Genomic DNA, 23907 nt, shown 5'->3' with positions numbered 1-23907 from the left:
CTAGACAATATTGGTGCTAGTTCGATGCCATCGAAAGATAAGTTTCAATGACATCAAAGTGTGTTTGATGCCATCGAACAGTTTCACATAGATTTTCACAAAGTTGCAATTTTGCAGGATTTGTTTCATATATCAATTATGATTCTTCAAAAGGATATATATTTGGGTGTTATTGTGATTGGGAGGTATTCAAGGCTTTCTAATTCGTTTTAGGATTTCAAGGGTGTAGCTTGGGTTGATTCGATGTTGTTCGGATCGGGTAATCTCTCCTCTTGTAATTTTCTGCTTTCATAGTGCCATCAGTCGTTTTGTGCCATGGTTTTATTTCCTGCACGGGTTTTCCGTGTTAAATTTAGAGTATTTGCATTGTGCTTGGGTTGATTACTGCACTTATTCATCTACATGTGATTCTGCAGTCCCCCAACAGGCATCACCTTTTGTGAATTCAGTAGCCAAGAAATAAATACTATTACATTGGAATATTACCTTTGATCTGCAACTCTTTTTCTTTGAATATGGATGGTTTCCTTGACCTTCGAATAATCACAAGGCTTGAAATACTTCAGTCTAAGAAATCTTTTTTTCTATTTTCCACGGGTGTGAGGCCCATCGAATAAATGACTCCAGTCCAATCGCTACGGTCTCGACTTATCCAATAGAGCAAGTACTCAATTTTTTCTCAGGGAAGAACGCTCAGCCATTGAATTTCTGGCCTGCAAGAGACGGTGCAGAAGATAAATGGGACAACGTTCCACGTTTAACTCAAGACAGGCTAGGATCTTCCGATCTGGAGCCTTTGGGTATGGTCCAAGCGTAGCACAGGTTACATCAAACCATTGATCAACATCAGTCAATCCTGGGACCCACCTGTACGTAGACACTTGGAACAAGTATGGACCAAAATCGAGCGATGTATGGCCTATTTATAGGACCATCTCCCTCCTAGTGTCCACAGATACATTGAGAGAGAGAGAGAGAGGGAGAGAGAGGGATGGCTTTGTATCTGTTGCTTCAGCTCTTCTGGCTAGCAACAACAGTGGCATCACAACCTCCAGTAACAACCAAGCCCAGCTGCCCCGACAAATGCGGGAATGTTCACATTCCCTACCCGTTTGGTATCGGTGATGGCTGCAACATTGGCCTAGGAGGCTTCAATTTCTCCTGCAACGACACTTTTCACCCTCCAAAACCATTTAAGGGTAGGCTTGAGGTTCTAGACATATCATTACTGTCAGGCCTAATGAGAGTTTCATCCCGTATAATGTGGAAGTGTTATGAAGGGACAGGAGAATGGAACTCCAACGCTCCGGTTGGGATGCAATTGGCTAAAGGGAACTCGTTCACGTACTCAGAAACCCATAACAAATTCACAGCCATTGGTTGCGATACCTACGGCTACATCAAAGGTTTATCGGGCCGCAACTTCACGAGTGGTTGTATTTCATTTTGCAGTGACACTAACAGCGTGATCAACGGCTCTTGCTCTGGTATAGGATGTTGCCAAACCGACATCCCAAAAGGTTTCAAGTATTTCAAACTGGCTCTTGGGAGCATCTCTGAGCATATGGATGTCTGGAGTTTCAATCCCTGCAGCTTCGCCTTTCTGGCGGATCAAAATAATTTCAGCTTCCAACCATCGGACCTGAACGGACACAAATTTTGGGATAGAAGCAAGACCGTTCCAGTGGTGCTTGACTGGGCTATTGGAAACGAATCATGCGAGAAAGCACAGTACTCACCCAACTTCGCTTGTGTGAGTGAGAATAGCCACTGCTACAACTCGACTAACGGCCTCGGTTACCGGTGCAACTGCACTGAAGGTTACCAAGGAAATCCTTATCTCCCTGGAGGGTGCCTAGGTATGTTAATCTTCTTTGGGGCATTAGTCTGGGACTGAAAATAAGGTGAATCTCGGAATGTTAATATCTTTTCATAGTCCATTCGATCCAACGATCCTAACTAGTGTGATTTAAATTACTGACTTCTTGTTGTTGCTTATGATGACTAATTTGTAGATATCAACGAATGTGAGGAGGATCAAGTGGAGAAGCTTTGTGAACATGATTGCATAAATTTGCCAGGAAATTATTCTTGTTCCTGTCGAGAGGGATACCATGGACTCAACCTTGATCAGAGACAATGCATTAAAGACGCAAATGAATTTCCAGTGGTCGCTGTTGTTCTAGGTAATCCTAAATTCCATAATAGTTCAAGAACTCGCCGGTTGACTAGAAACTGGGTTAAGTCAACTCGGTTTGAGTTAATATCTTTCGGCTCAACGAGATAGGCCCGTATTCTGTTCTATTTTTATTTTTTATTTTCTTATTGAGTTTTTATCTTCTCTATTCTTTTCTTTTTGAGTTGTTCTCAAGTCGGGTAGTATTTCGTTTTTTTTCTTTTTTTCTTTTTTTTTGGCGTCATTTCACAGTTTATTTTTTTTTTATGAAAACCCAGTCACTTTTGAAGTAGGCCACACCGCGTGAAAGAGTTGGGATGGAACACCAACCATTAGTTTTTTGGTAGGACCCACCGTGGTGTTTATATTCTATCCAATCTATTCATCAGATGTGCCTCACCAAATGAAAGAATCCTAAAATCATGGTATTCCAAAACTAAGTGAGCCATAAAACATGAGTTTATCGGTTTTAGGTATTATTTTATGGAATAGGCCACCTGCGTGTTGAATCAAACTGATTTTTATAATCAATCGCAACGAAGGGGTGTCGTACCTGATGGATGGCGCGGATTTTATATACATTAAGCGGTTAACCCCTGTTAGTGAAAGTAACCTTGTAGAGGTGCCAATTGTTTTCCTGCCTAAAGCTGTTCCGGTGAGTTCAAACTCTCTCTCTCTCTCTCTCTCTCTCTTTAGAGAGAGAGGCATGCTCACCTATGCACCTATGCACGTGCATACCTTTGCACACGTGTTATGGGTGTCGAATCCGAACGGTCCATAAGATGCGGAATCCGATGAAACCTCAGGGAGTGAATTTTCACCCTGATCTAAGATTCTGGTCGACCATAGAAAAGAGAAATTCAAATCAAGGGAAGAAACTGTTTGCATTTTTCATGGCCCACCGAAGTTTTGGTTCAAAGTAAAAATTGGTACAAAGGGGTTTCAAGAGGTTCTGCTTCATGTGGACCGTTCAGATTTTCGAGACTCATCAGATATGATGATTTCTCAAAAAAGTTCTTATGTAGTCCGTGTGAACTGGTTCGCAGGTGAGCGATCCTCTCTCTCTCTCTCTCTCTCTCTCTCTCTCTCTCTCTCTCTCTCTATATATATATATATATATATATGAGGTCGAGCTGTGTGGGGCTCACACATCAACATCAACACCGTGCATTTAATGGGTCCCCTTTAGGTTATGGTATATCCCAAAAATTAGCCATTTTTGTAATTCAAGTGGGGTCATACCGTCAAAAATCATGCCAGGATCTGCCTAAAACATATAAAATAACTTGGTGGGGGCCACCTGTGTCTTGGATGTCCCTAAAACATAATTTGACCCCTCATCCAAGTGGGACACACACAATGGATGGGCTGGATTTGTGGACCACATCTCGGTAGGCCCAATAAATGATTATGAATGTTTTAATGGGAGGATAAGCTCTCAACTGATTTATGTGGTGTAGCCCACCTAGGTCATAGATTGACTTGATTTTTAAGCTCGTGGCCCACCATGGAATGGTGCATTGACTAATGGGGTAGATGTTTGACACACATCAGGTGGGAAATGGTTCTAGACTATTGGAACTTCCCATGACGTGTTGAACATCTACCCCGTTAGTCAGATGCACCAGTCCATGGTGGGCTACGAGCTTAAAAATCAAGTTAATCCATGACTTGTGTGGGCCAAACCACGTAAAAATGTTTAGAGGGGTTACCCTCCCATTAAAACATTCATAATCATTTGTTGGGCCCACCAAGATGTGGTTCAAAAATCCAGCCCATCCATTATGTTTGTCCCACTTGGATGAGGGGTGGAACCAAGTTTCAGTCGCATCCAAAACTCAAGTGGGCCCCACCAAGTACTTTTATATGCTTTAGGCATGTCTTCACATGGTTTTAGATGGTATGGTCCTCCTGAGCTCCGTATACAACTGATTTTTGGGATATCCCATAACCTAAAGGGGACCCATCAAATGCACGGTGTTGATGTTTGACACACATCAAGGTGGGGCCCACATAACTAGACCTCATGGGAAGTTCCCATGAGGTCGACCTCATGGTACCATTTCCAGTACCATTTCATACATACATACATACATACATACATACATACATACATACATATATATATATATATATATATATATATATATATACTGTGGGGGGAAAATATAAAAACACCTTTGAGACAGCTCAAGTGTCTGAAGAGTTAACGAAGCAATGGCTCTAACTCATTCCATAGTGGGCCACAAGCTTAAAAATAAATCAATTCATGACTTTAGTGGGCCACACCACATACATTAGTTGGGAGGTGTTACCCAACCATTAAAACATTCATAATCATTTAGTGGGCCCACCGAGATGTGGTTCACAAATCCAGCCCATCCATTATGTGTGTCCCACTTGGATGAAGGGTCAAACTAAGTTTCAGTGGCACCCAAAACTCAAGTGGGCCCTATTTTTTATATGTTTTTGGCATGTATTCACGTGGTTTTAGATGGTATGGCCCACCTTTTTGGGATATCCCATATCCTTAAGGGGACCCATCAAATGCCATGGTGTTGATGTTCGATTCACATCACGGTGGGGCCCACATAGCTCGACCTCATGAAAAGTTCCCATACACACACTTGGGAAATTCCCATGAGGTCGAGCTGTGTGGGCCCACTGTGATGTGGGTCGAACATCAACAGCATGGCATTTGATGGGTCCCCTTTAGATTTTCCATAAGAACTTAGGTGGGCCATACCATCCAAAACCATGTGAAGACATGCCCAAAACATATAAGAGTACTCGGTGGGGTCCATCTAAGTTTTGCATGCAGTTGAAACTTAGTCTAACCACTTATCTAAGTGGGACACAGACAATGGATGGTCTGGATTTATAAACCAGATCTCGGTGGGTCTAATAAATGATTATGAATGTTTTATTGGAAGGGTAATCCCTCTCAACTGTTGTATTTTGTGTGGCCAACCCAAGTCATGGATTGACTTGGTTTTTAAACCATGGCCCACCATGGAATTGAGCATCTGACCAATGGAGTAGATGTTGGACTCACATCACAGTGGGGCCATATAGCTCGACCTCATGGGAACTTCCCATGAGGTCGACCTCATGCTACCATTTCCCGTACACACGCACTCCTGATTTTCCGTGGAGGTTTAAGACTACTCTATCCATTGACATTTCAATGGTCCATGTCGCTTTCCGCAATCATATGGTGGTCCAAATCATTGTCCCCTATCATTGCACGATCTAGATCTTTATCAGTAGACTTTTAAACGGTCCATATTGTTGCCAACCATGTTAGACAATTTAGATCACTGTTCAAAAGTTTTTTTACTGTCCTGATTGCTTCACACCATCATTGCATGATCTAGATCATTGTTGACATCAACCTAGAATCGTACCCATCAAACATCTACCCAGGTATGCATGAGTAACTTGTACCCTATAGACATCCATCTAGGTAGCATGGTCTGGTAATCAATACATCTGCTCCATGAGTAGGCCGCTTCCACTATCATGGCTACTGGCAATGAATTTGCTAGGTGTAACCATCGAGAGATATCTCCCAGGAACCCAAGCACAAGGTATGCATTCACTCTCAATGGATGCATATAATGTAAACTCAATGTCGATGCATTGATATGTATAGTCAACCAAGTACATCTCTCACTGAGAGGAAACACAGATTTATGATATCAATGATTTACATATATGCATGTTTAGCAATCATCAAAACCTTCTAAGATATATCATAAAGAATGATCATAATTATACAATGGTTCAATAACCATACAGCAATCATGTTGATCAAAACAATCTCGACCATCAAATAATTTATCTTAATTATGTAGATACGAGATACATTGGGATTCACTTACCTATTCAAGGTAGGGTCGAATTATTTAATCGATCGAACACTTTATAGAATTATATTTCAAATCCCTATTAAGATGATTTAGCATATAACAATTAAATAATACTATTTGAACAAGTCGGGTCCATCTTTGATTCAAGCAAGATGGCCCAAGATATTTTCCTAAATTTAGTTTTCGACAAACACAAGGACTATTGATCAATGCAGTCAAATGATCAAGACAACTCGAGGGCCTTCGATCGATTGACCATGGATCAATGAAAATTCAAATTAATTCTTTATGTCTTTGGACACTTTTAGCCACATTCAATTGATCAAACTTTGCTTGTCGATCGATTAATCATGGTTGGATTAAATCAGTTTGCTCGCTGGACTAACGTGGTCATCCTCAATCGAATAAGTTTGATTGATCGGAATCGCTCGAGGATCTCCTTGATTGATCAAACCTCAGGTTCGATATTTTGAACCAGGTTACGAATTTTAAAATTTAATCACTGGATAAAAATTAACCTACTTCAATTGGTCGACCGAAGTCGGATAAGTTCAGTTACACTGTCCAATTTTCTGATAATTCTCAGGTTTTTCTCTTTTCTTGGTTTTAATGGATTCTATTGATTATGGAATTAGGTGTAACCCATCCAATGTTTTTTCTCACAATTGAATTTGAAGAAACCAGATGATTGCTTAGATCTGAATATTTGGCATCTACAATTGATGGTTGAAAACTATTTTCGACAAAAGTGATTATAAATGATAAGATTTCGTAAATCACTATGTAAATTCCTTAGTTGGATTACTCTAAAATTCAAGGTAATATCATGATATGACTTTAGGATCCTTTGATTCAAATCTCCTAGACTGACGCAACTAAAGTTCTCAAAGCAAATATTCCTTGTTACCGAAACTTCTTTAAAACAGTCTTCTATTGATCAAAACCCGTCCCTCGAATAAAAACGATGGGCGTAGGGTGAACTCACCATGTTAATTGGTTGAATTTAGGATTCGAGGCATGGATTTACAAAATAATAATAATAATAATAATTAAGAATAGGAAGATGAAACTTTCCAGTGGAGGCTATTCTTTCGCAAGGCTTCTCTCTCTATTACGACTACTCTTTTGGGTTTAGAGTTTTCTGCAAGAATTTCCTAAATACCTCCCCTTTAAATAGAGTGAGAGTCTTGATTCTAGAAGATTCCATTAGGCTTTTCTGGATTTTGGCAAAATTGTAATTCATGCGGTGTGGGGAATCAATCCACTTAGCTATCCCTCTACCTAGAATGCTTGTACAAACTAGGCTAAATACTTGTTTTTTATTAATAAAAAATTTAAATATTAATTTGTTTTACAAAAATTACCGGTCATTACACGGGGTTTTTAAACAATCTATATTGTTATCTACCATCGTTAAAGGGCTCAAATCATTGTCCAAGGACTATTAAACCATTTAGGTTCTTGTCAGCCATCATCGGATGGTCAAGATGTTTCTCCATGTACTTTTGAGCGGTTCCGGTTACTGTCCATCGAGCCCACAGACTTTTAAGAAGATTAGATCTCCATCTATCATTATTGGATGGTCCTAATGGCTGTCTATAGGCTTTTGAGTGGTCTAGATTGTCATTCATTATCGTTGGACGGTTTAGATTTTCATTCACTATCATTGGACGGTCCAATTGAGGAAGCAACAACGGGTGCACTCCATGTGTACAACTGAAATATGCAATATATGAGGAGGGTATTTATGTCATTTTATAGGAGGGGAGAATATTTCTATTATTTTGCATTTACATGCAGGTTTTGTGGTATAAACAAAATATAGTGACAAAGGATAGCAGAAACCAAGGGAATATGGTAAAATAAAGTCAAACCCAAGACATAATGCTAACTTCTAAGGTTTTTTATTTTTATTTTTATTTTTTAATTTGGGTTAATTAACCTAAAAAGTGAGTTGGTTTTCAAACAAAAATATTCACAATTGATTTATTTTTCTGGTCATTTGTTTTTCTTGACTTGTGCATTCAATTTAATTGCTGTTTGAAAATTTTAGGAGGTTTCATGGGTAATAATATTATGGGTGGTGTGCTCCCTCGTTTTGCAAAAGAAAGCATTTCAAGTGGAACCTTTTTCTTTTTCTCATTTGATGGAGGAAAAAAAAAAATCATAAATAGCTGCAAGTCTTCTTTGAAGGCACAAATCAATGTTTAGTTAAAATAAAAGAAAGGTAGAGTGATTTTGGGCATGGGCTGCTTACACGCAGCTCTCTGCTGTGCTCTTTCCACCGTACTCTTCTTAAGTATTTATTTTAATTTCAACAATGAATGTACTAGTTACCATTTGACGGGAGATGGAGGCGATATAGACGAGAAACTGAAATATGGTAGAGTCATCTCTCCATATGGTATATGTCGCATGTTTATATGCCGATTGGGTCCATTCATATTCTAGGCCTTGTATGAAGTGCTTCACCAACGAAAGTTACAGCTACTGGAGATTCTTATCCATTTGATGAGTCCCATGAAATTAAGCCTTATCCCAAATAATTGGAATCTGCTACATGAATTCTGTCACCATTCCACTCCAATAATTTACAGTACAAGGACAAAAGAATGCTATTTCCTTTTTTGCAACTAATCATTTTTACGTTTCTTGCATCTTCAACTATAATTTTATTTTTATTTTTAGTACTCGTAAATTTTAAAATGTTTGAGTCTTTACTCGAAGTTTTTTAAGTTTACAGCCAGTCGTCTGAGTGGATGAACATTCTGACTAAGTTGAATTATTTTGAGTGTCTATGCAGGAATCGGGTTAGGCCTCTTGTTTCTACTCTTTGGTATTCGTTGGTCGCATCGAATGTGGAGGGAAAGAAAACTCGTCAAACTCAAAGAAAAATTCTTTCAGCAAAATGGAGGTTTGTTGCTACAGGAAAAGATGTCTTGCCACCAAACATTTGCCGAGACATTCAAGATCTTTAGCTTAGATGAGTTAAAAAAGGCAACCGATAACTACCATGAGAGCCGAATTATAGGACAGGGAGGTCAAGGTACAGTTTATAAAGGAATTTTACCGGATCAGAGAATAGTTGCCATTAAAAAGTCCAAAATAGTGGACAAGACCCAAATCAAGCTGTTTATAAATGAGGTACACATCTTATTCCAGATCAACCATAGAAATGTGGTGAAGCTCTTGGGGTGCTGTTTAGAGGCGGAAGTTCCCTTATTAGTATATGAATTTATTTCCAATAAAACCCTTTCTCACCATATCCATGACAAGAGCCATGGGTCATCAATTTCCTGGGAAAACCGTCTAAGGATTGCTGCAGAAGCTGCAGGAGCACTTTACTATTTGCACTCTTCAACCATGACACCAATCTTCCACAGAGACGTCAAGTCTGCAAACATACTCTTGGATGATAGTTTAACGGCAAAAGTGTCTGACTTTGGAACATCTATATTCGCACAGTTGGATCAGTCTCAACTTGCCATGCTAGTGCCTTGCACGCGAGGGTACTTAGACCCGGAGTGCCTTGTTACAGGCCAACTAACAGAAAAGAGCGATGTATATAGTTTTGGAGTAGTTCTTATGGAGCTCTTGACAGGGAAGAAGCCTGATTCTTCCACTCCATCCAAAGAAATAAGGACTCCGCTCATGTATTTCCTTTTATCGATGAAAGAGAATCGCCTCTTTGAGGTTTTGGAAGAACAAGTTCGGAACGAAGGGGAACATGAACAGCTCATGGCAGTTGCTCAGCTTGCTAGGAGATGCTTGAAACTTAAGGGGGAAGACCGGCCTACAATGAAGGAAGTGGTGATGGAGCTCGAATCGCTTAGAGGGTCTTATGAACATCCTTGGAATCCAAAGAATTATGAAGAGACTGAGATCTTGCTAGCCGAACCTATGGAAGGTAATGCTAGCAATGCGACCAACGAATACAGTACAGATAGCCACTTTGTAACAGCAATGGAGATGGCCACATTTCAATTACGATAGATTGGTATGGTATTTTGGTTAAGTAAGATTAGTGTTCCACGGCTAGCACTTTCCCTATTTGTTTTGATCATGCATGCTGGTTTTTTTCTTTTTTTGGTAATTGAAGCAGAACATTTATGCTATACTTATTTCAGTTTCTAAAATGGAAAATTAGTTTATGCAAATTAACAAATTGTGCGTAGAAATATGGCTGCCTCTTACAATATATGATATTTGAATTGTAATGAATGTTTTATAAAGAGCAGTGGTATATTGGATTAAGGGACATATCGTTTATGTACTATATATGATATAGGAAGTGGCACGTCAGATGGTTATAATTGAAAGTTTGAACTAGTTTTACTGTGAGCATTATCTGAGCCATCATAGTCCACAAATCAGATTTTGGGAGTGACCGTACACAGTGTCCTTTCATTGAATCATGGGACATGTGATAGATGGTGGAGGGTGTGGCTCTTGCTTCAAATACACTCATATTAGGGGCACGATGGTCCTGATTGGTGATTTAAATATAGATATTAGAATTGATCAATACACTGTCCAGTATCACATCCTGACCATACAAAATCAAGGGGGAATAATCAAAATCTCCTCGATCGCCTCAAGTCTCGTTGAAAAATTCAATCAAATTTCCAATGTTTTTCAAATTTATTTTTTTTTTCCAAAATAACTATACCTTTTATGATACGAGATATTTCTCATGTGATACGAACATATTTCCATATCCTAAGGGTGCAATATATGCATGTTTATGTATCATAAGGGTGGGATACATGTGTGCAATACATGCATCAATATTGATATTTAAATCACTAATCCTAATAATAATTGAAAGATTCGGAACCAAGCTATTACAACTAGCATTCTTCTCACTCTCAGCGTTCCAGGGATCAAAGTCCCTCCACCCAAGCAGCCTATTTCGGAGGTAGTGAGGTGGTCTAGACTCCAGTCGGGCTGGACCAAACTTGATGTGGACGGATCCTTGAGAGGGAACCCGGGCCAATCAAGTGAGTGAGGCATGGGAAGAAACCATCATGGGGACTTTTCGCCATCGGGTTTGGCACTAGGCCTTCAGGGCGGAGATGAGGGCAATTCTGGACGGTATAACGCAGGCTGCCCACTTGGGGTTCTTGAGAGTGGAGGTGGCTAGCGACTCCAACTCGGTAGTGACTGCCCTATCGGGTAGTCAAAGCCACGGATCATGTGGTACTGGAGGAGGAGAATAGAAGCCTTGAGAAGATGCTTGGAAGTTAGAATCTCTCATGTTCCTAGCGAAGCCAACGTGGTGGCTGATGGGCTGGCAAGAATGGCCAGCTTGTACCAGACGAAATCCATTTTCAGTTAGCTTCAGTTCCTTCTGTCCCCTTCTAGAGGCCAGCTCTTCCTTGAGAAAGTGGGATTGGGCTACCTTCGGGAGGGCTACTCCTTATTCTGTCAATTTCCCTTTTCGTACATGATAGGGGAGCCGGCTTCCTTTTGTCGCTGGCCCTCCCGAACCACGCATTGTACAGCCTTGTGCTCATTTCCTCGTGAAACTAGAAGCAGTCTTAGTTTGTTGAAAAAAAATAAAAATAAATAATAACTAGCAGATGGTTGAGATTGAGATGAAAAATAGTCAACAGTTTGAAATGAAAATACAAATTGATAAAATTAAAAATTTTAAATAAATAAAATAAAATAAAATTAGCTACCACAACTAGCAGTATTGTTAAAAAAATGTTTTTCGGTTCAACCAGAGCTATAAACACCATATGTGTGCAACCAGCAATCGCGTACACTCCCAACAATTGCCTGAAAGAAAATTAGAAAAAATAAACCAAATAATAAAAATGTACCAACACAATCACAATCCACAAACGACAAGATCTAAGTGGTTCACCACAATAGATTACATTCACCAGCAAAACAATAAGCAAATAAATATTGGGGAGTGTGAAGCACGCAAAAATGAATCAAGCAAAGTATTCCAATTGCACAATCAAGTCTAATCACAAACACACTAAATTTAACGTGGAAAAACCCTTGTGAGAAAAAATAAAACCAGCCACAAAGCAATAATTATGCACTATGAAAGCAAAAATTACAAGAGATATAGATTACCCAATTTGAACAAGCCCCGAATCTCCCAACGATATACCCTTGAAACCCTAAAAGGAATTAGAAAGCTCTCTTATACCCCAAATCCTGATTACACCCATATATATAGCATATAAAGGAATCATAGTCGAAATCGGAAACAAATCCCACACTCACGCAATTTAGCGTGCGTGTTCGATGGCACTTCGATGGCATTGACAGACTGTTGATGGCATCGAACTCTCTTGACATCTTCGAGTAGGACACCAAAACGTTTCATCGACTAAACATAGATTGTTCAAATTTTTTGGATGGTATCGAACCCCTTCGATGCCATCGAGTAGGATACCACAAATTTTTCAACAACCAACATAGGATTTTCGGATTTTTTTCAATGGCATTGAGTAGCTGTATAATGGCATAGAGCAGTTGTCGATGGAATCGAATGGTGTGTCGATGGCATCGATAGACCCTATTGCTGAAAGAAATATTTGAGACATCAACAGCAATCTCCACCATGTCTTCAATCTTCATTCTTCATTCTTCTTAGCTCCTTATCCTCATTTCTAATTCTGTCTGGCATCATAGTTCTACCATCGTTTCTCGTGCATCGAGCCATCTTTGATTTTCTTCGATTGCATCGAGCCATCTTCAATGGCATCGAAAAAGTGCCTAGTTAGTCTATCGACCAATTGGAGAAATTTGGAAATTATTGATGGGATCGAGCATTGTTCAATGTCATCGAAGGTGGCATCGAACAGTTTGTCGATATCATCAACAGGCCCCATACCTGACTCGATTTAAGATGTCAAAAACAACAGTATTCAAGTGTTAAAATCTTCTCACCTAAGTGTAAAATTGTATTTTGTTTTTTTATGTCCTTTTTTTACCTCGAGAAAAATGAACTTTGGATGACTCCCACATAAAACACACACAGACACATAAAAAATAAGAGGAAGAAGAAGAAGCAATCCAGCAACAATTTCCCATAAAGCAGAGCGTAGCAAGACCCTGCAATACAATCACCCACTCTCCCTACAACTTACGCTAACCCCAGAGTGGCCAAGCCTCATGCCTAGCTACTTTGAGAGTTTGGGTCTACAACTTACGTTAACCCCAAAGTGGCCAAGCATCAGGCCTAGCTACTTTGAGAGGTGACCCAACCTTGGATGATCTACTTTCTTTACGGACAGATAATTTTTGGTGCATGCATCTGATCTCCCGTGCATTTCATTACTGCTCACCAGCACATCAAGTCTAGACCTTGAGATAGCATCTGAGACCACAATGGCATAGATCTTCCCCTCCACACCAATCACGAATTTTTATCCATTCCTCTCGTATATTGTCATGACGCCCTTAATGATAGGTTTTGAAAAACACTTTTCATGCCATTCCCATTTAGGTCCGATTTGGATCCCTCCGTTGTTTCATTTTCCTCCCGAACCTTTTCCTCGAAATGAGAAAGAAGATGGTACACTCAAATTATATTATTTAAGTACTTATTACTTGCCAAAGATCCTACTTCTACAATTGGTAAGACGCAATCTGTGTCCTCTGCCACCTCCCTCTAAGAGCGTGGAAAAACCTGAAGTTACAATGTGACTTAAGTCTACTAATTTCCCTTGTGCGATACTGAAAAGCCTATGAAGTAAAGCCATGAGCGTGTGATATAGCATCAATGATAATGTTAGGGTCAGACTCGACAATGACATTAATCAAGCCCCTTCAACACATATCTGTTGTAAAACAGATGTCTTAAATCTTGTTTACTGCGCTACTCGACCAGTCGAGGGACTAGCTCAACTAATCGAAGGTCACTTCAACTGGTCGAAGCCCGTTTAACTCAAAGTCCAACAATAATGTATTTGGGAATTCTGAGACGCTCGACCAGTCTAAGGGTCCTTCGACCAATCGAAGCCCAGGCTCGACCAGTCAAGGGTTACGCAGACGATGCGTGGTTTATGCACGGACTGCATAAATTTGATGCGGTTTCTAGGAAGGTGCTTAAGTGGGGTTTTCCCATTTATAAATAGAAGTCCCTAGGGCCATTCTCAGGCATGTTACGGTTTCCTAAAGGGGTTCCAAGGGTTCCTAAAAGGGTTTTAGGATTATCAAAGGGTGTAACAAGGGTGAGATTCGAGGTTGTTCAAATCGGATAGTCCTTTCTCTTTGTAATTTAAGCTTTCATAGTGGAATTCTATCGCTTTGTGCCGTGGTTTTTTTCCCGCAAGGGTTTTCCACGTTAAATCTTTATGTTCTCTTGTGATTTCTTAGTGCTCTTGGATTGTTATCCTAGATCCATATCTGTGTGATTTTGCAGCAAAAATCCCAACAAGTGGTATCAAAGCAATTATTGGGGCACAGATCTGAATTTGAGGGATAAGCAATAATTATAAGCACTATTGAGAAGTACTCAGGGAAAAATAACTTTGAGTTATGGAAGATCAAGATGATCAGTTCCTTAATCAAGCAAGGTGATGTTTTGTCTGTGTTTACGATCAGACACTTTTACGATGATAGTAAGGGCGAGTGGATTATAAACACAAGGGCATCCTTTCACATGACTCCTCATCGAAGTTGTTTCGCCAGCTACAGGGAGTGCGATGTTGGACGAGTGTTTATGGGCAATGGCATTGCCTGTAAGGTTGTGGCTATTGGTATAATACGCAAAAAGATGTTTGATGGAGTGGAGCGTACCTTGACTAATGTCAGGCATGTTCCTAATTTGAAGAAGAATCTGATTTCTCTTGGTGTACTTGAGTCAATGGGTTACAAGTTCACAGGTATTGATGGTGCTCTTAAAGTATCTAAGGGGGCACGGGTAATCATAAAAACACAACGACTTGGTAATCTTTACAGGTTGATTGGGAGCACTTCAAAAGGTGGAGCTGCAGTGGTTGTAGCGGATTCCACCTCTGCACGTGTGTGGCATGTTGAGCATGGCCACATGAGCGGGCAGGGTAGGAAGGCTAAGACGCGCGGACAAGAATACAGAGCAGGTGGAGCAGCCACCTTTGAGAAAAATCACACAGCATAATCGCAGGATATCGGCGAAATATATGGACGACTCCAATATCGCATATGCTCTCGTTACAGACGAGAGGGATCTGTTTACTATCCAGGTGGGTCTTGGTGAGCCTAGTGCTGAAAAGTGAAAGATGATTATGAACGATGGGGTGGACTCGTTGTACTAGATTGACACATGGGAGCTGGTGGAGCTTCCAGTGGACCGGAACGCGGTTGGATGCAGGTGGATCTTCGGGAGGATACAGCATAGATACAGAGCGAAGTTGGTAGCGAAGGGTTATGTTCAAAGAGAAGGGATCGGCTTCTCAGAGATATTCGCGCCAATGGTATAGCAGATGTCTATTAAATTTGTGATTGGCACTGCGATCTTGAGTTGGAAAGGATGGATGTGGAGTCTGAACTTCTGCAAGGGAAATTAGAAGAGCAGATTTACATGAAGCAACCAGAGGACTTTGAAGTTTAAAGGGGCTAAGAAAAAAGTTTGCAGGAGGTCGAGGTACGACCTATCGCCTAGGCAGTGGTTTGATTCCTTCATGATGAGTTAGGAATTATATGCTGATGACATGCAAATTGCCAATTATGACATGTCTAAAATCAATGTACTAAAGACTCGGTTAAGTGGGACATTCAGGATAAAGGATTTGGGGGCTGCAAAGATAGTTATCGACATTGAGACTGAAAGAGGAGCAGGTTTTGATAATCACATGTAGAATACCTTGTGTAGATATTGATCAAGGATGTGACGGATCAGACAACCTGGAGAGCGTTCCCTATGCATCTTTCCTCAAGTTTTCTTCAGGACATGTCCCAAAATAAATGAGGAAAAGAATGATATGTCTCATGAGCCTTATTCGAATACGGTTGGCAGTGCATGTCATGGTCCATATTAGACCGGTTATTTCACAGACTATCGGTGTTGTGAGCAAATACCCCGACAAACAATATTGGGTAGTGGTGAGATGGTAAGAAGACTACATCTTTACTTCTGGGAAGATAGTGACAAAGTTGGTTAGGTATGTGGATTCAGATTACACATGAATTCCAGAAAGTCAACTTCAGGTTACTCGTTTGTGCTAGCGGGTGGAGCAATTAGTTGGATGTCCATGTTACCCGACAGGTGCTTGAGGAATGAGGCGTAACTCTAGAAAAGATTCACACCAACATGAATTTGGCAGGCATGATCACAAAGGTCGTTCCTACAAAGAAGTTCAAGTTTTGTGCAACTTATTTGGGCTTGGCGATGGCGTAAAAGAAAGACAGAATGTATACGAGAAGCATTGATTGAAGCTATGATGCAATGCAGAGATAAGAGAAGAGATCAAGAAACTACATGGTTAAAGATTGAAGACATGGTAGAGATTGTTGTAAAACAGATGTCTTAAATCTTGTTTACCGCGCTGCTCGACTAGTCAAGGGACTGGCTCGACTACCTTCGACTGGTCGAAGCCCGTTCGACTCGAAGTCCAGCAACGATGTATTTGGAAATTCCAGGACGCTCGACCAGTCGAGGGACATGCTCAACCAATCAAGGGTTACGCAGACGGCGCACGGTTTATGCATGGACTACGTAAATTTGAGACGGTTTCTAGGGAGGTGCGTAAATGGGGTTTCCCCATCTATAAATAGGAGTCCCTAGGGCCATTCTCAGGCATGCTAAGGTTTCCTAAAGGGGTTCTAAGGGTTCCTAAAAGGGTTTTAGGGTTATCAAAGGGTGTAGCAAGGGTGAGATTTGACATTGTTCGAATCGGATAAGTCCTTTCTCTTTGTAATTTAAGCTTTCATAGTGGAATTTTGTCGCTTTGTGCCGTGATTTTTTCCCACAAGGATTTTTCACGTTAAATCTTTGTATTCTCTTGTGATTGCTTGGTGCTCTTGAATTGTTATCCTAGATCCATATCTATGTGATTCCGCAGCACAAATCCCAACAATATCATCATCCTATCCAACATTGCTCAAGCTTCCACTACTATTTTAAAGACTCGTTCATAAGTGTCCCAACCTGCCTCTAAAAACTCTAGCTCACTTGAGTTAATCGCTGAGTCCAAGGTGCAACTCGAGTGTGGATGATGCAAAAATAGTTTACAACACCACGTACAATATTCAAGCCATAATAACCAATATAATTATCAAATAATTATTATCAACCATCTAATAATCATCCATCCCAAAATGAAAATATTTGAGTGCAATCATCCATTTCGCCACATTTATGCATATATAACCATAAATATTATTCAAAGCAAAAATAAAAATAACATTCTTTATTCAAACATCCAATCAACAGGAGTATGCTTCTCAAATGCATCAGTTTGCTTTCGAAGTCTCCAAGTCTTTTCCAGAACTTGGATAATTTTTCAATCAACAACATAAGCTAACAGCCCAACAAGCAGTTATGTGCATGATTCATAACAAGATTAATATACAAAAGCAATATTATATAAATCAGTATGTCAATTACCAAGGTAGAACTACAAGTTAAATGACCAAGGCCATGGCCGCGCATAGTGTCTAGCTTGTCAGCACCCATTTAACTAAGACCTACACAAATTCATTATATATAAGAGCATACTCGTAAGGCACTACAAGACAATACGGTTTTACCGGCGGCCAAAATAGATGCCAGTATAGATCTTTACCGGCGCTAGGCAAGCGCTAAAGGGTTTGTCGGCAAATGCTTTGCCGGCGCTAAGAAACTATTACCGGCACTTGTCCGAGCGAAGGTAATTGTGGAGTCTTTCTCGACGGCCTCTCTGGTTTCACCAACGCTTTTGCTGGACATTAGTATTTCTGATAGAAGCGCCGCTAAAAGAAGGGTGTAAGCCCGGAAAAGCGCTGACAAATCTCTATATAAGCGCCGGCAAAATCCTTTGAACAGTTTTGAGAGGCCCCAAGCCAATAATTTTTTTTATTATATATGATTTAATTGAAACCCGTATTTTTTTAATATCTAAAACATAAAAAATGCTGCAATACAATTTAAACTAAATATTAAACAAAATCTATATTACTTCACAATATATATATATATATATATATATATATATATATATATATATATATATATTATTTATTACAATAAATTGAAAATGGTCTTAAATATTATTATTTTTAAAAAAATAAAATCCTCTATATGGTACTCCCAGCACGAGTGGCATCTAAAGGCTGAAGTGCTAGTTTGTAGGCCTAAATTTAGGCACAATTGATTAAAATCCTGCACACAAGGAAAACAAAATCATAAAGTAGCATTCAACAAAAGAACTCTTAAGGAAAATAATGGAAGGTATAGAGAAAACCTCAAATACTTGAACTCGTGAAGGTACAAGGTAATCTCGAGCACCTTCAGGTGTAGATCTAGATAGGATTGTAGTCTCAATCTACCTTACAACCATGAGAAACTCGGGTCAAGAGAATGCAACATTAACCTTCCCAAGTAAAATAACAAGGCATAAAGCTCCAGTAAGAAAAATGGAAGACCACTAAAGCATATACCACAGCTGCAATGCAATATGATAAATTCAATTTTTCAAATACAAGAAAGCTCGGGAGACAATACCTCCACAAAATCATGCACATCCTCTAGATACTGTCGGATGAGCTTAACCACACTATGCTGCAACAAAAGGTTGGAGAGCATTGGCCACTGGCGTATATCAAGGTATTGATATCTAGAATCATTAGCAATGCACATTTAATCAAGTAAAGCAAGTGATCATAATGCATGATTTGCAACATGCAAATAGAAGATTTTAAACCATTTTTCAAAGAAGACAGAACCTGTAAATAGATGAGTTTAAAGGACGGCAAGAGAAACCCTCGACCAAAGCTCGTGGCAAGTATCTCGTCTGTTCTGTTTCTGCAGATAGCCAAAATCTAATGTTTGATAACATGGTTGCAGGGTGTGGCTATTAACTTTGTGCAGAGCGATGACATTAGGATTCTAAGGGACATAGAGCAGTATTACAGCACTCAAATTGAAGAGATGCCTATGAACGTGGCTGACCCGATCTGAGATCCAGCTGGTTTGCAATTAAACAAGGGCCTGGCTCCCATTTACTGCCATGGATAGTGTGGAAGGCTTGTCTTTTTTGTGCTTTTATTGACTAGGGGTTGTGAATTTGGTGATGGAGATAGGCAAGAATATCAGAATTGGGTTTGTGATTTGATGCTTTAGCCAGGTTGATGATTTTGTTACTACTACTATTACTCTCCTTCTCTGGTGTGTAAAACAAAAGGAAAAGAGCATAGTGATTATCCAATGATGGATTCCCACAACTGTGGATTCCATTTTTAGGGTCTTTGTTTGAATAGTAGGTGGAAATCTGATTTTTATAGACATGATTCCATTTTTGGGGTCTTGTTTGAATAGCAGGTGGAAATTTGATTTTTGTGAGACGATGCTCACCTTGTGTCATCTTGCCAGTGTTTTCCACTATGGAGTGGTGGCTTGAAAATCACAATGATTCACAGTTGAAATTATATAACCTTGAACGTTGAGCATGGCCTACACTAGCCTGACTTGTGTAGGCAAACAGGTGTGTGCCTACTGTCTAACTCAAGGGCACATTGTGGATAATGTGCAACATCCACCTGTTTGTCAAGTGTGTTGCCTCATTTTCACCCTTTTACTAAAAATTGAAGGCCACTAATTAATTCCTTTTTCCCTCTTTCATGAAATTTCTCATCATCGATCATAAATAGATAAATGAATATTATGTGAAATATAAGAGTGCCGAGTGCATTTCAATCATGGCAGCGGTTTTAGATAGTGACTTGCCTATACAACAGGACCAATACGATTCCCCCCAACTCATTCTGTTTTGGTCCGTTCCTGGTCTACTGATTCATTTCGGATGATATTTAGAAACATGGATTCAATATTAGAATGAGATCCACTGGTATAATGCCAAAAGGCGGTCCATACCTTTTCAAGACAACCATGAGATGTCACTTCCACAAAAAGGCGATGCAGGTTGAGTGCCTTTCCTCCTAAAGTTGGCACCCTACAAGAAAAAAAAACAGAAAAAGGAAACAAGAAGGAAATGAAATAAGTATTGATTCAGATATTCACCAATTCAGATCGAGATAAATTTGAAGAGAAGTCAGTATAGACATCTCCGAGGATTTCAAGAGGCACTGCCATGTGAAAGGGAACCTAGGGTTTCAAAAGAGCGAATGATCTACAGATTGAATAGATGAGAACTGAAATTTCTAAGAAAGCATGCTTACATTTATATCACAGACGTGCTCGCACATGTGCCCATCCATATGCCTTTTCCCGTGCATGCACATTTGCATTGTGCAGGAGCAAGTGTGAGAGCAAAAGCCCAAACAAAGAGCAGAAAATAAGGAGTTCTAAGACCCAAAACATCTAGAAGTCGCAAAATTCCAAAGTGGGAAAAGCACATTATATAGAGAAGCCATGCAACTATAAATAGACAGTTACATGCTCATTAGTAATAGATTCACACAAAACTCCACGACATTATAGATTGGTCATATCTCCACTTGAGGACTTCCAAAAGCTGCATATTACCAAAAATACAGTTTTAGCATACAGGATGCAAGAGCTTAAGGAAAAAGCGATTTTACTTGTGATTGGATATTGCCGACTATCAAATCTCTATAATAGTTGAGAATCACTGCAAGACATGGATTGGTGGAAGTGTGTTTAAGTGGCATAGTTTCGTGGGCCATACCATCGTGTATGTGTTATATCCACCATTATCCATCTTACATGATCATTTTTTTTATTTTTATTTTTGCTTGTAATAGAATTTGGTGGTCACAGTTCCATCTATCCCTATAGAGTGAGAGCCATTTACCTCCTCCGTCAACACCAAGAGCAACAGGACTGCCCTGCAGAGACCACAGCAGCAGAACCACTAGAAGAACCTGAGAAAACATAACATGATCAGGAATACAGCTGTATAGATTGATTTATAGACATTACATGGTTAAGAAAATGAGGGTTAGGGCTTTTTAGAGGGGTATTTATATGGGATCGTTATCCGGCGCCTGATTTTAGTTAGCGCTGGAAAACTAGCCCCCCAAAGCGTCAGCTCTACCTGCTTTTGTTGTAGTGATAGTGTGGTCCTCCAGCACCATGTATGAAGAGAAGAAATGTGTGACAATATGGATGTGGGCAACTTACTTGTAAATGACAATTAATTGGCAGTGAGCTACTGCTGCCTCCGATAAATCAGCAGATATTTCGGAAAACCCTGAACACAAAAGTAAGGTGTAAGTAGTCTGTGAAAACAGCCCACCAAGTATCGAAAACAATAGAACACAAGATCTGTGAAGATCAAAAAGAGGAGATAATGGAGAGTTAGTAATGAATTAAACTACATAAAACCGTGGACATCGAACCTAACTTGAACTGTTGGGCAGCTGCCTACAATGCAAGGGAACTATAGGCAAATGGTGCAATAAAATTTGGGGGAGAAAATCTGTCAGAATGGCAAAAAGAGCCATTTCAAGGCTCCTTTGTCAACACATTAGGATACTTCATGCAACGACTCAATGATACACACAGATTTTCTGTCAACAACTTTAAAAGGACAGTTAAAAAAAACAGGTATGGAAGAGTAAAAATCAAAATTACATAAGTCTCCATGCATCTCAACCAAATGATACAAAAGTCTACATGCATGTCTGTTTATCTATTGAATTAGCAAACCTTTACAAGAAGGGTGTAGCCATGAAAGATGAAAGCTCACCTTTCCTCCAAAATGGAAGACGAGAGCCAAGAGAACAACAGTTGGAATTCCCACAATGTAGAAAGTTCTGAGGTTAATGAGAGCACCGGTCTTTTGCCACCCGCATCCTATAACAGGCTGACTGATTCAAATTGAGAATCTTCACAAACATGAAAGTGAAATGACTAAAAGCTACTATAAATATGATTGTCATGAGCATAAATCCAGAACTCACTAAGTCGACTCAGTTGAATTGCCACATTGTCAAAGTTTGAAATTCCAAGGGAAATAAAGCAGTTGGAAGCTGAAAACTTCAACAATTCTTCCAAAGCATCACCAAAAGCAGAGGCTAGAAAAGAACATTCACTTTGTCTCCAACGTAATGTCTGACATTCAAAAACCAATTTAGAATATCAATATTTTCTTCTGGGCAAGCCACTCTTGTAAAAAAATAGAACAAACCGTATATCAAATGAAACGAAACTCTGACAGAACACTTAATAATCTATTTGAAACACATCCTAAGCAAAGTAATTAAGGTCAGGGGTGCTAAGCAAGAATGTATGCCATGTCAGTTGTACCTATTGCAGAAACACCACTAAACCTTTCTTACAAAATAATAGGTGAGAGAATTCTAGGTACTTGAACAATAAATCTTGTATTAAAAGAAGCCAGGCCAACAGTTACAGAATATTTCAGGGAACATTTTAGCGTATGCTGGGTGTTTGGCACTCATATCAGCTGCTTCGGTTATCCTTGATATCAAACCGTAATGTCGTGCATTCAATAAGAAAGAAGTATGCTAGAACTCCCCGCAATACTGACTCTTCCAATCTTTACTAGGATATTCTCTTGATATGATGCACATGCATGCACATGAACTGATTTAGTCAAAACTGCTAAACAATACTAAATTTTAGCATCCTTAGGCAATAATTTTATGATATGACATCAGTGAAAAACATCAGTCACTTTATGTTTTAAAAAAAAAAAAAAAAAAGACGGTCACTAAAAATGAATCACATGTCAAGGGACAAAGCCAGGTGAGAGCATACATGCGACAGACTGATTCAACCCCATGTTGCTTTTTGCCATTTACAGGACATGGTTTTAACCATGCTGAGTAGATTCAACCTTGTTTGTTAGTGGTGGTTAGCACTTCTTTTTCTTAATAGATAAACCCATTTCTATTATTTGGAAATATAACCACTACATTACTCAAAAGTATAAAGGGTGGGGAAGTATAGAAAGCATAGTTTAAAAGCTTTAAAAGCTGTCTCCGGCTTATTATTAGAGCTGATAGAGATAGTGTCGTGTGTATAAGTGATTCAGAATTCAATCCTGATTGCCTTACCATGTAAAACTTACTCCCTTTGAAGCACTCAAAGCTAAAGAAAAAAGTAAATAAATAGAAACCTTGAAGAGCTACCTGGTTTCAGATTTCATCGGGACTAGTCTGCATAAAAAATTGATTTGATCACAACTCAGTCAAGACGGTGGAAAAACTCTGAAAAACTAAATGAAGGCTCCCAAACCTTTGAACTGAAGAGCTTTAACTTCAGTTCCAGGTCACAATATCACCAGCAAGCTTGCAAGGAACAATGGCCAGCTGCAAAAAGATGAACTCAATTAAGAGCTAAAGCTTTTCAACCTCTCATTGTGCGGGCATGGTCGTGTGAGATTAGATGAACTCAATTAAGAATAAAAAAATTTATTAGAAAGAATTACAACTTCTTTCCTACCCCAATCAATTAATCTAGAAAATTGCAAATCACCAAAATAGCTCTTTCAAGTTTCAATACGAGACTCGCAAAATGCAAATGGAAGAAACAAACCTGTTGAAGACCTCCGACTGATCAATAGAAGCATCCTACAAAAGAAATTTTGAAAGATATTTTCATGCATGATAATGTTTCTATGCAACATTAGCAGAATAAGCTTATTCTACAACTAGGCAGATTCCTCTGTGGCATTTGTAGAATAAGCTTATTCTACAATGTGTGTGGAGCCCATCATGATCTGTGCAAGGTTCCACTGTCCATCATGTGTGCCCCCCTCATTT

The 23907-nt window shown here is 39.5% G+C and overlaps 2 protein-coding genes and 2 long non-coding RNA genes across 4 annotated transcripts; 1 reads left to right on the top strand and 3 right to left on the bottom strand.

Moving 5' to 3' along the window:
• Positions 1-928: 928 nt before the first annotated feature.
• LOC131253494 (putative wall-associated receptor kinase-like 16) lies at positions 929-10163 on the top strand. The gene is made up of 3 exons (XM_058254519.1): positions 929-1859; positions 2016-2186; positions 8852-10163. The coding sequence occupies exons 1-3, from the start codon at positions 992-994 to the stop codon at positions 10039-10041; spliced, it is 2229 nt and encodes a 742-aa protein (XP_058110502.1). The 5' UTR covers positions 929-991; the 3' UTR covers positions 10042-10163.
• Positions 10164-11640: 1477 nt separating this feature from the next.
• Positions 11641-19139, bottom strand: LOC131253493 (aspartate--tRNA ligase, chloroplastic/mitochondrial-like). The gene is made up of 4 exons (XM_058254518.1): positions 18922-19139; positions 18701-18812; positions 18450-18521; positions 11641-11832 (listed from the first exon to the last, which is right to left on the bottom strand). The coding sequence occupies exons 1-4, from the start codon at positions 19032-19034 to the stop codon at positions 11770-11772; spliced, it is 360 nt and encodes a 119-aa protein (XP_058110501.1). The 5' UTR covers positions 19035-19139; the 3' UTR covers positions 11641-11769.
• Positions 19140-20235: 1096 nt separating this feature from the next.
• LOC131254080 (uncharacterized) lies at positions 20236-22099 on the bottom strand. The gene is made up of 4 exons (XR_009175482.1): positions 22081-22099; positions 21867-21983; positions 20970-21368; positions 20236-20669 (listed from the first exon to the last, which is right to left on the bottom strand). It is a non-coding gene; the product is annotated as an uncharacterized LOC131254080 (long non-coding RNA).
• Positions 22100-22817: 718 nt separating this feature from the next.
• LOC131254079 (uncharacterized) lies at positions 22818-23515 on the bottom strand. Its single transcript, XR_009175481.1, has 2 exons — positions 23381-23515; positions 22818-23301 (listed from the first exon to the last, which is right to left on the bottom strand). It is a non-coding gene; the product is annotated as an uncharacterized LOC131254079 (long non-coding RNA).
• Between the last annotated feature and the right edge of the window lie 392 nt (positions 23516-23907).

Source organism: Magnolia sinica, chromosome 8 (genome assembly GCF_029962835.1).
Source record: "Magnolia sinica isolate HGM2019 chromosome 8, MsV1, whole genome shotgun sequence".
NCBI lineage: Eukaryota > Viridiplantae > Streptophyta > Magnoliopsida > Magnoliales > Magnoliaceae > Magnolia > Magnolia sinica.
This window is presented reverse-complemented; position numbering and strand designations above follow the sequence as displayed.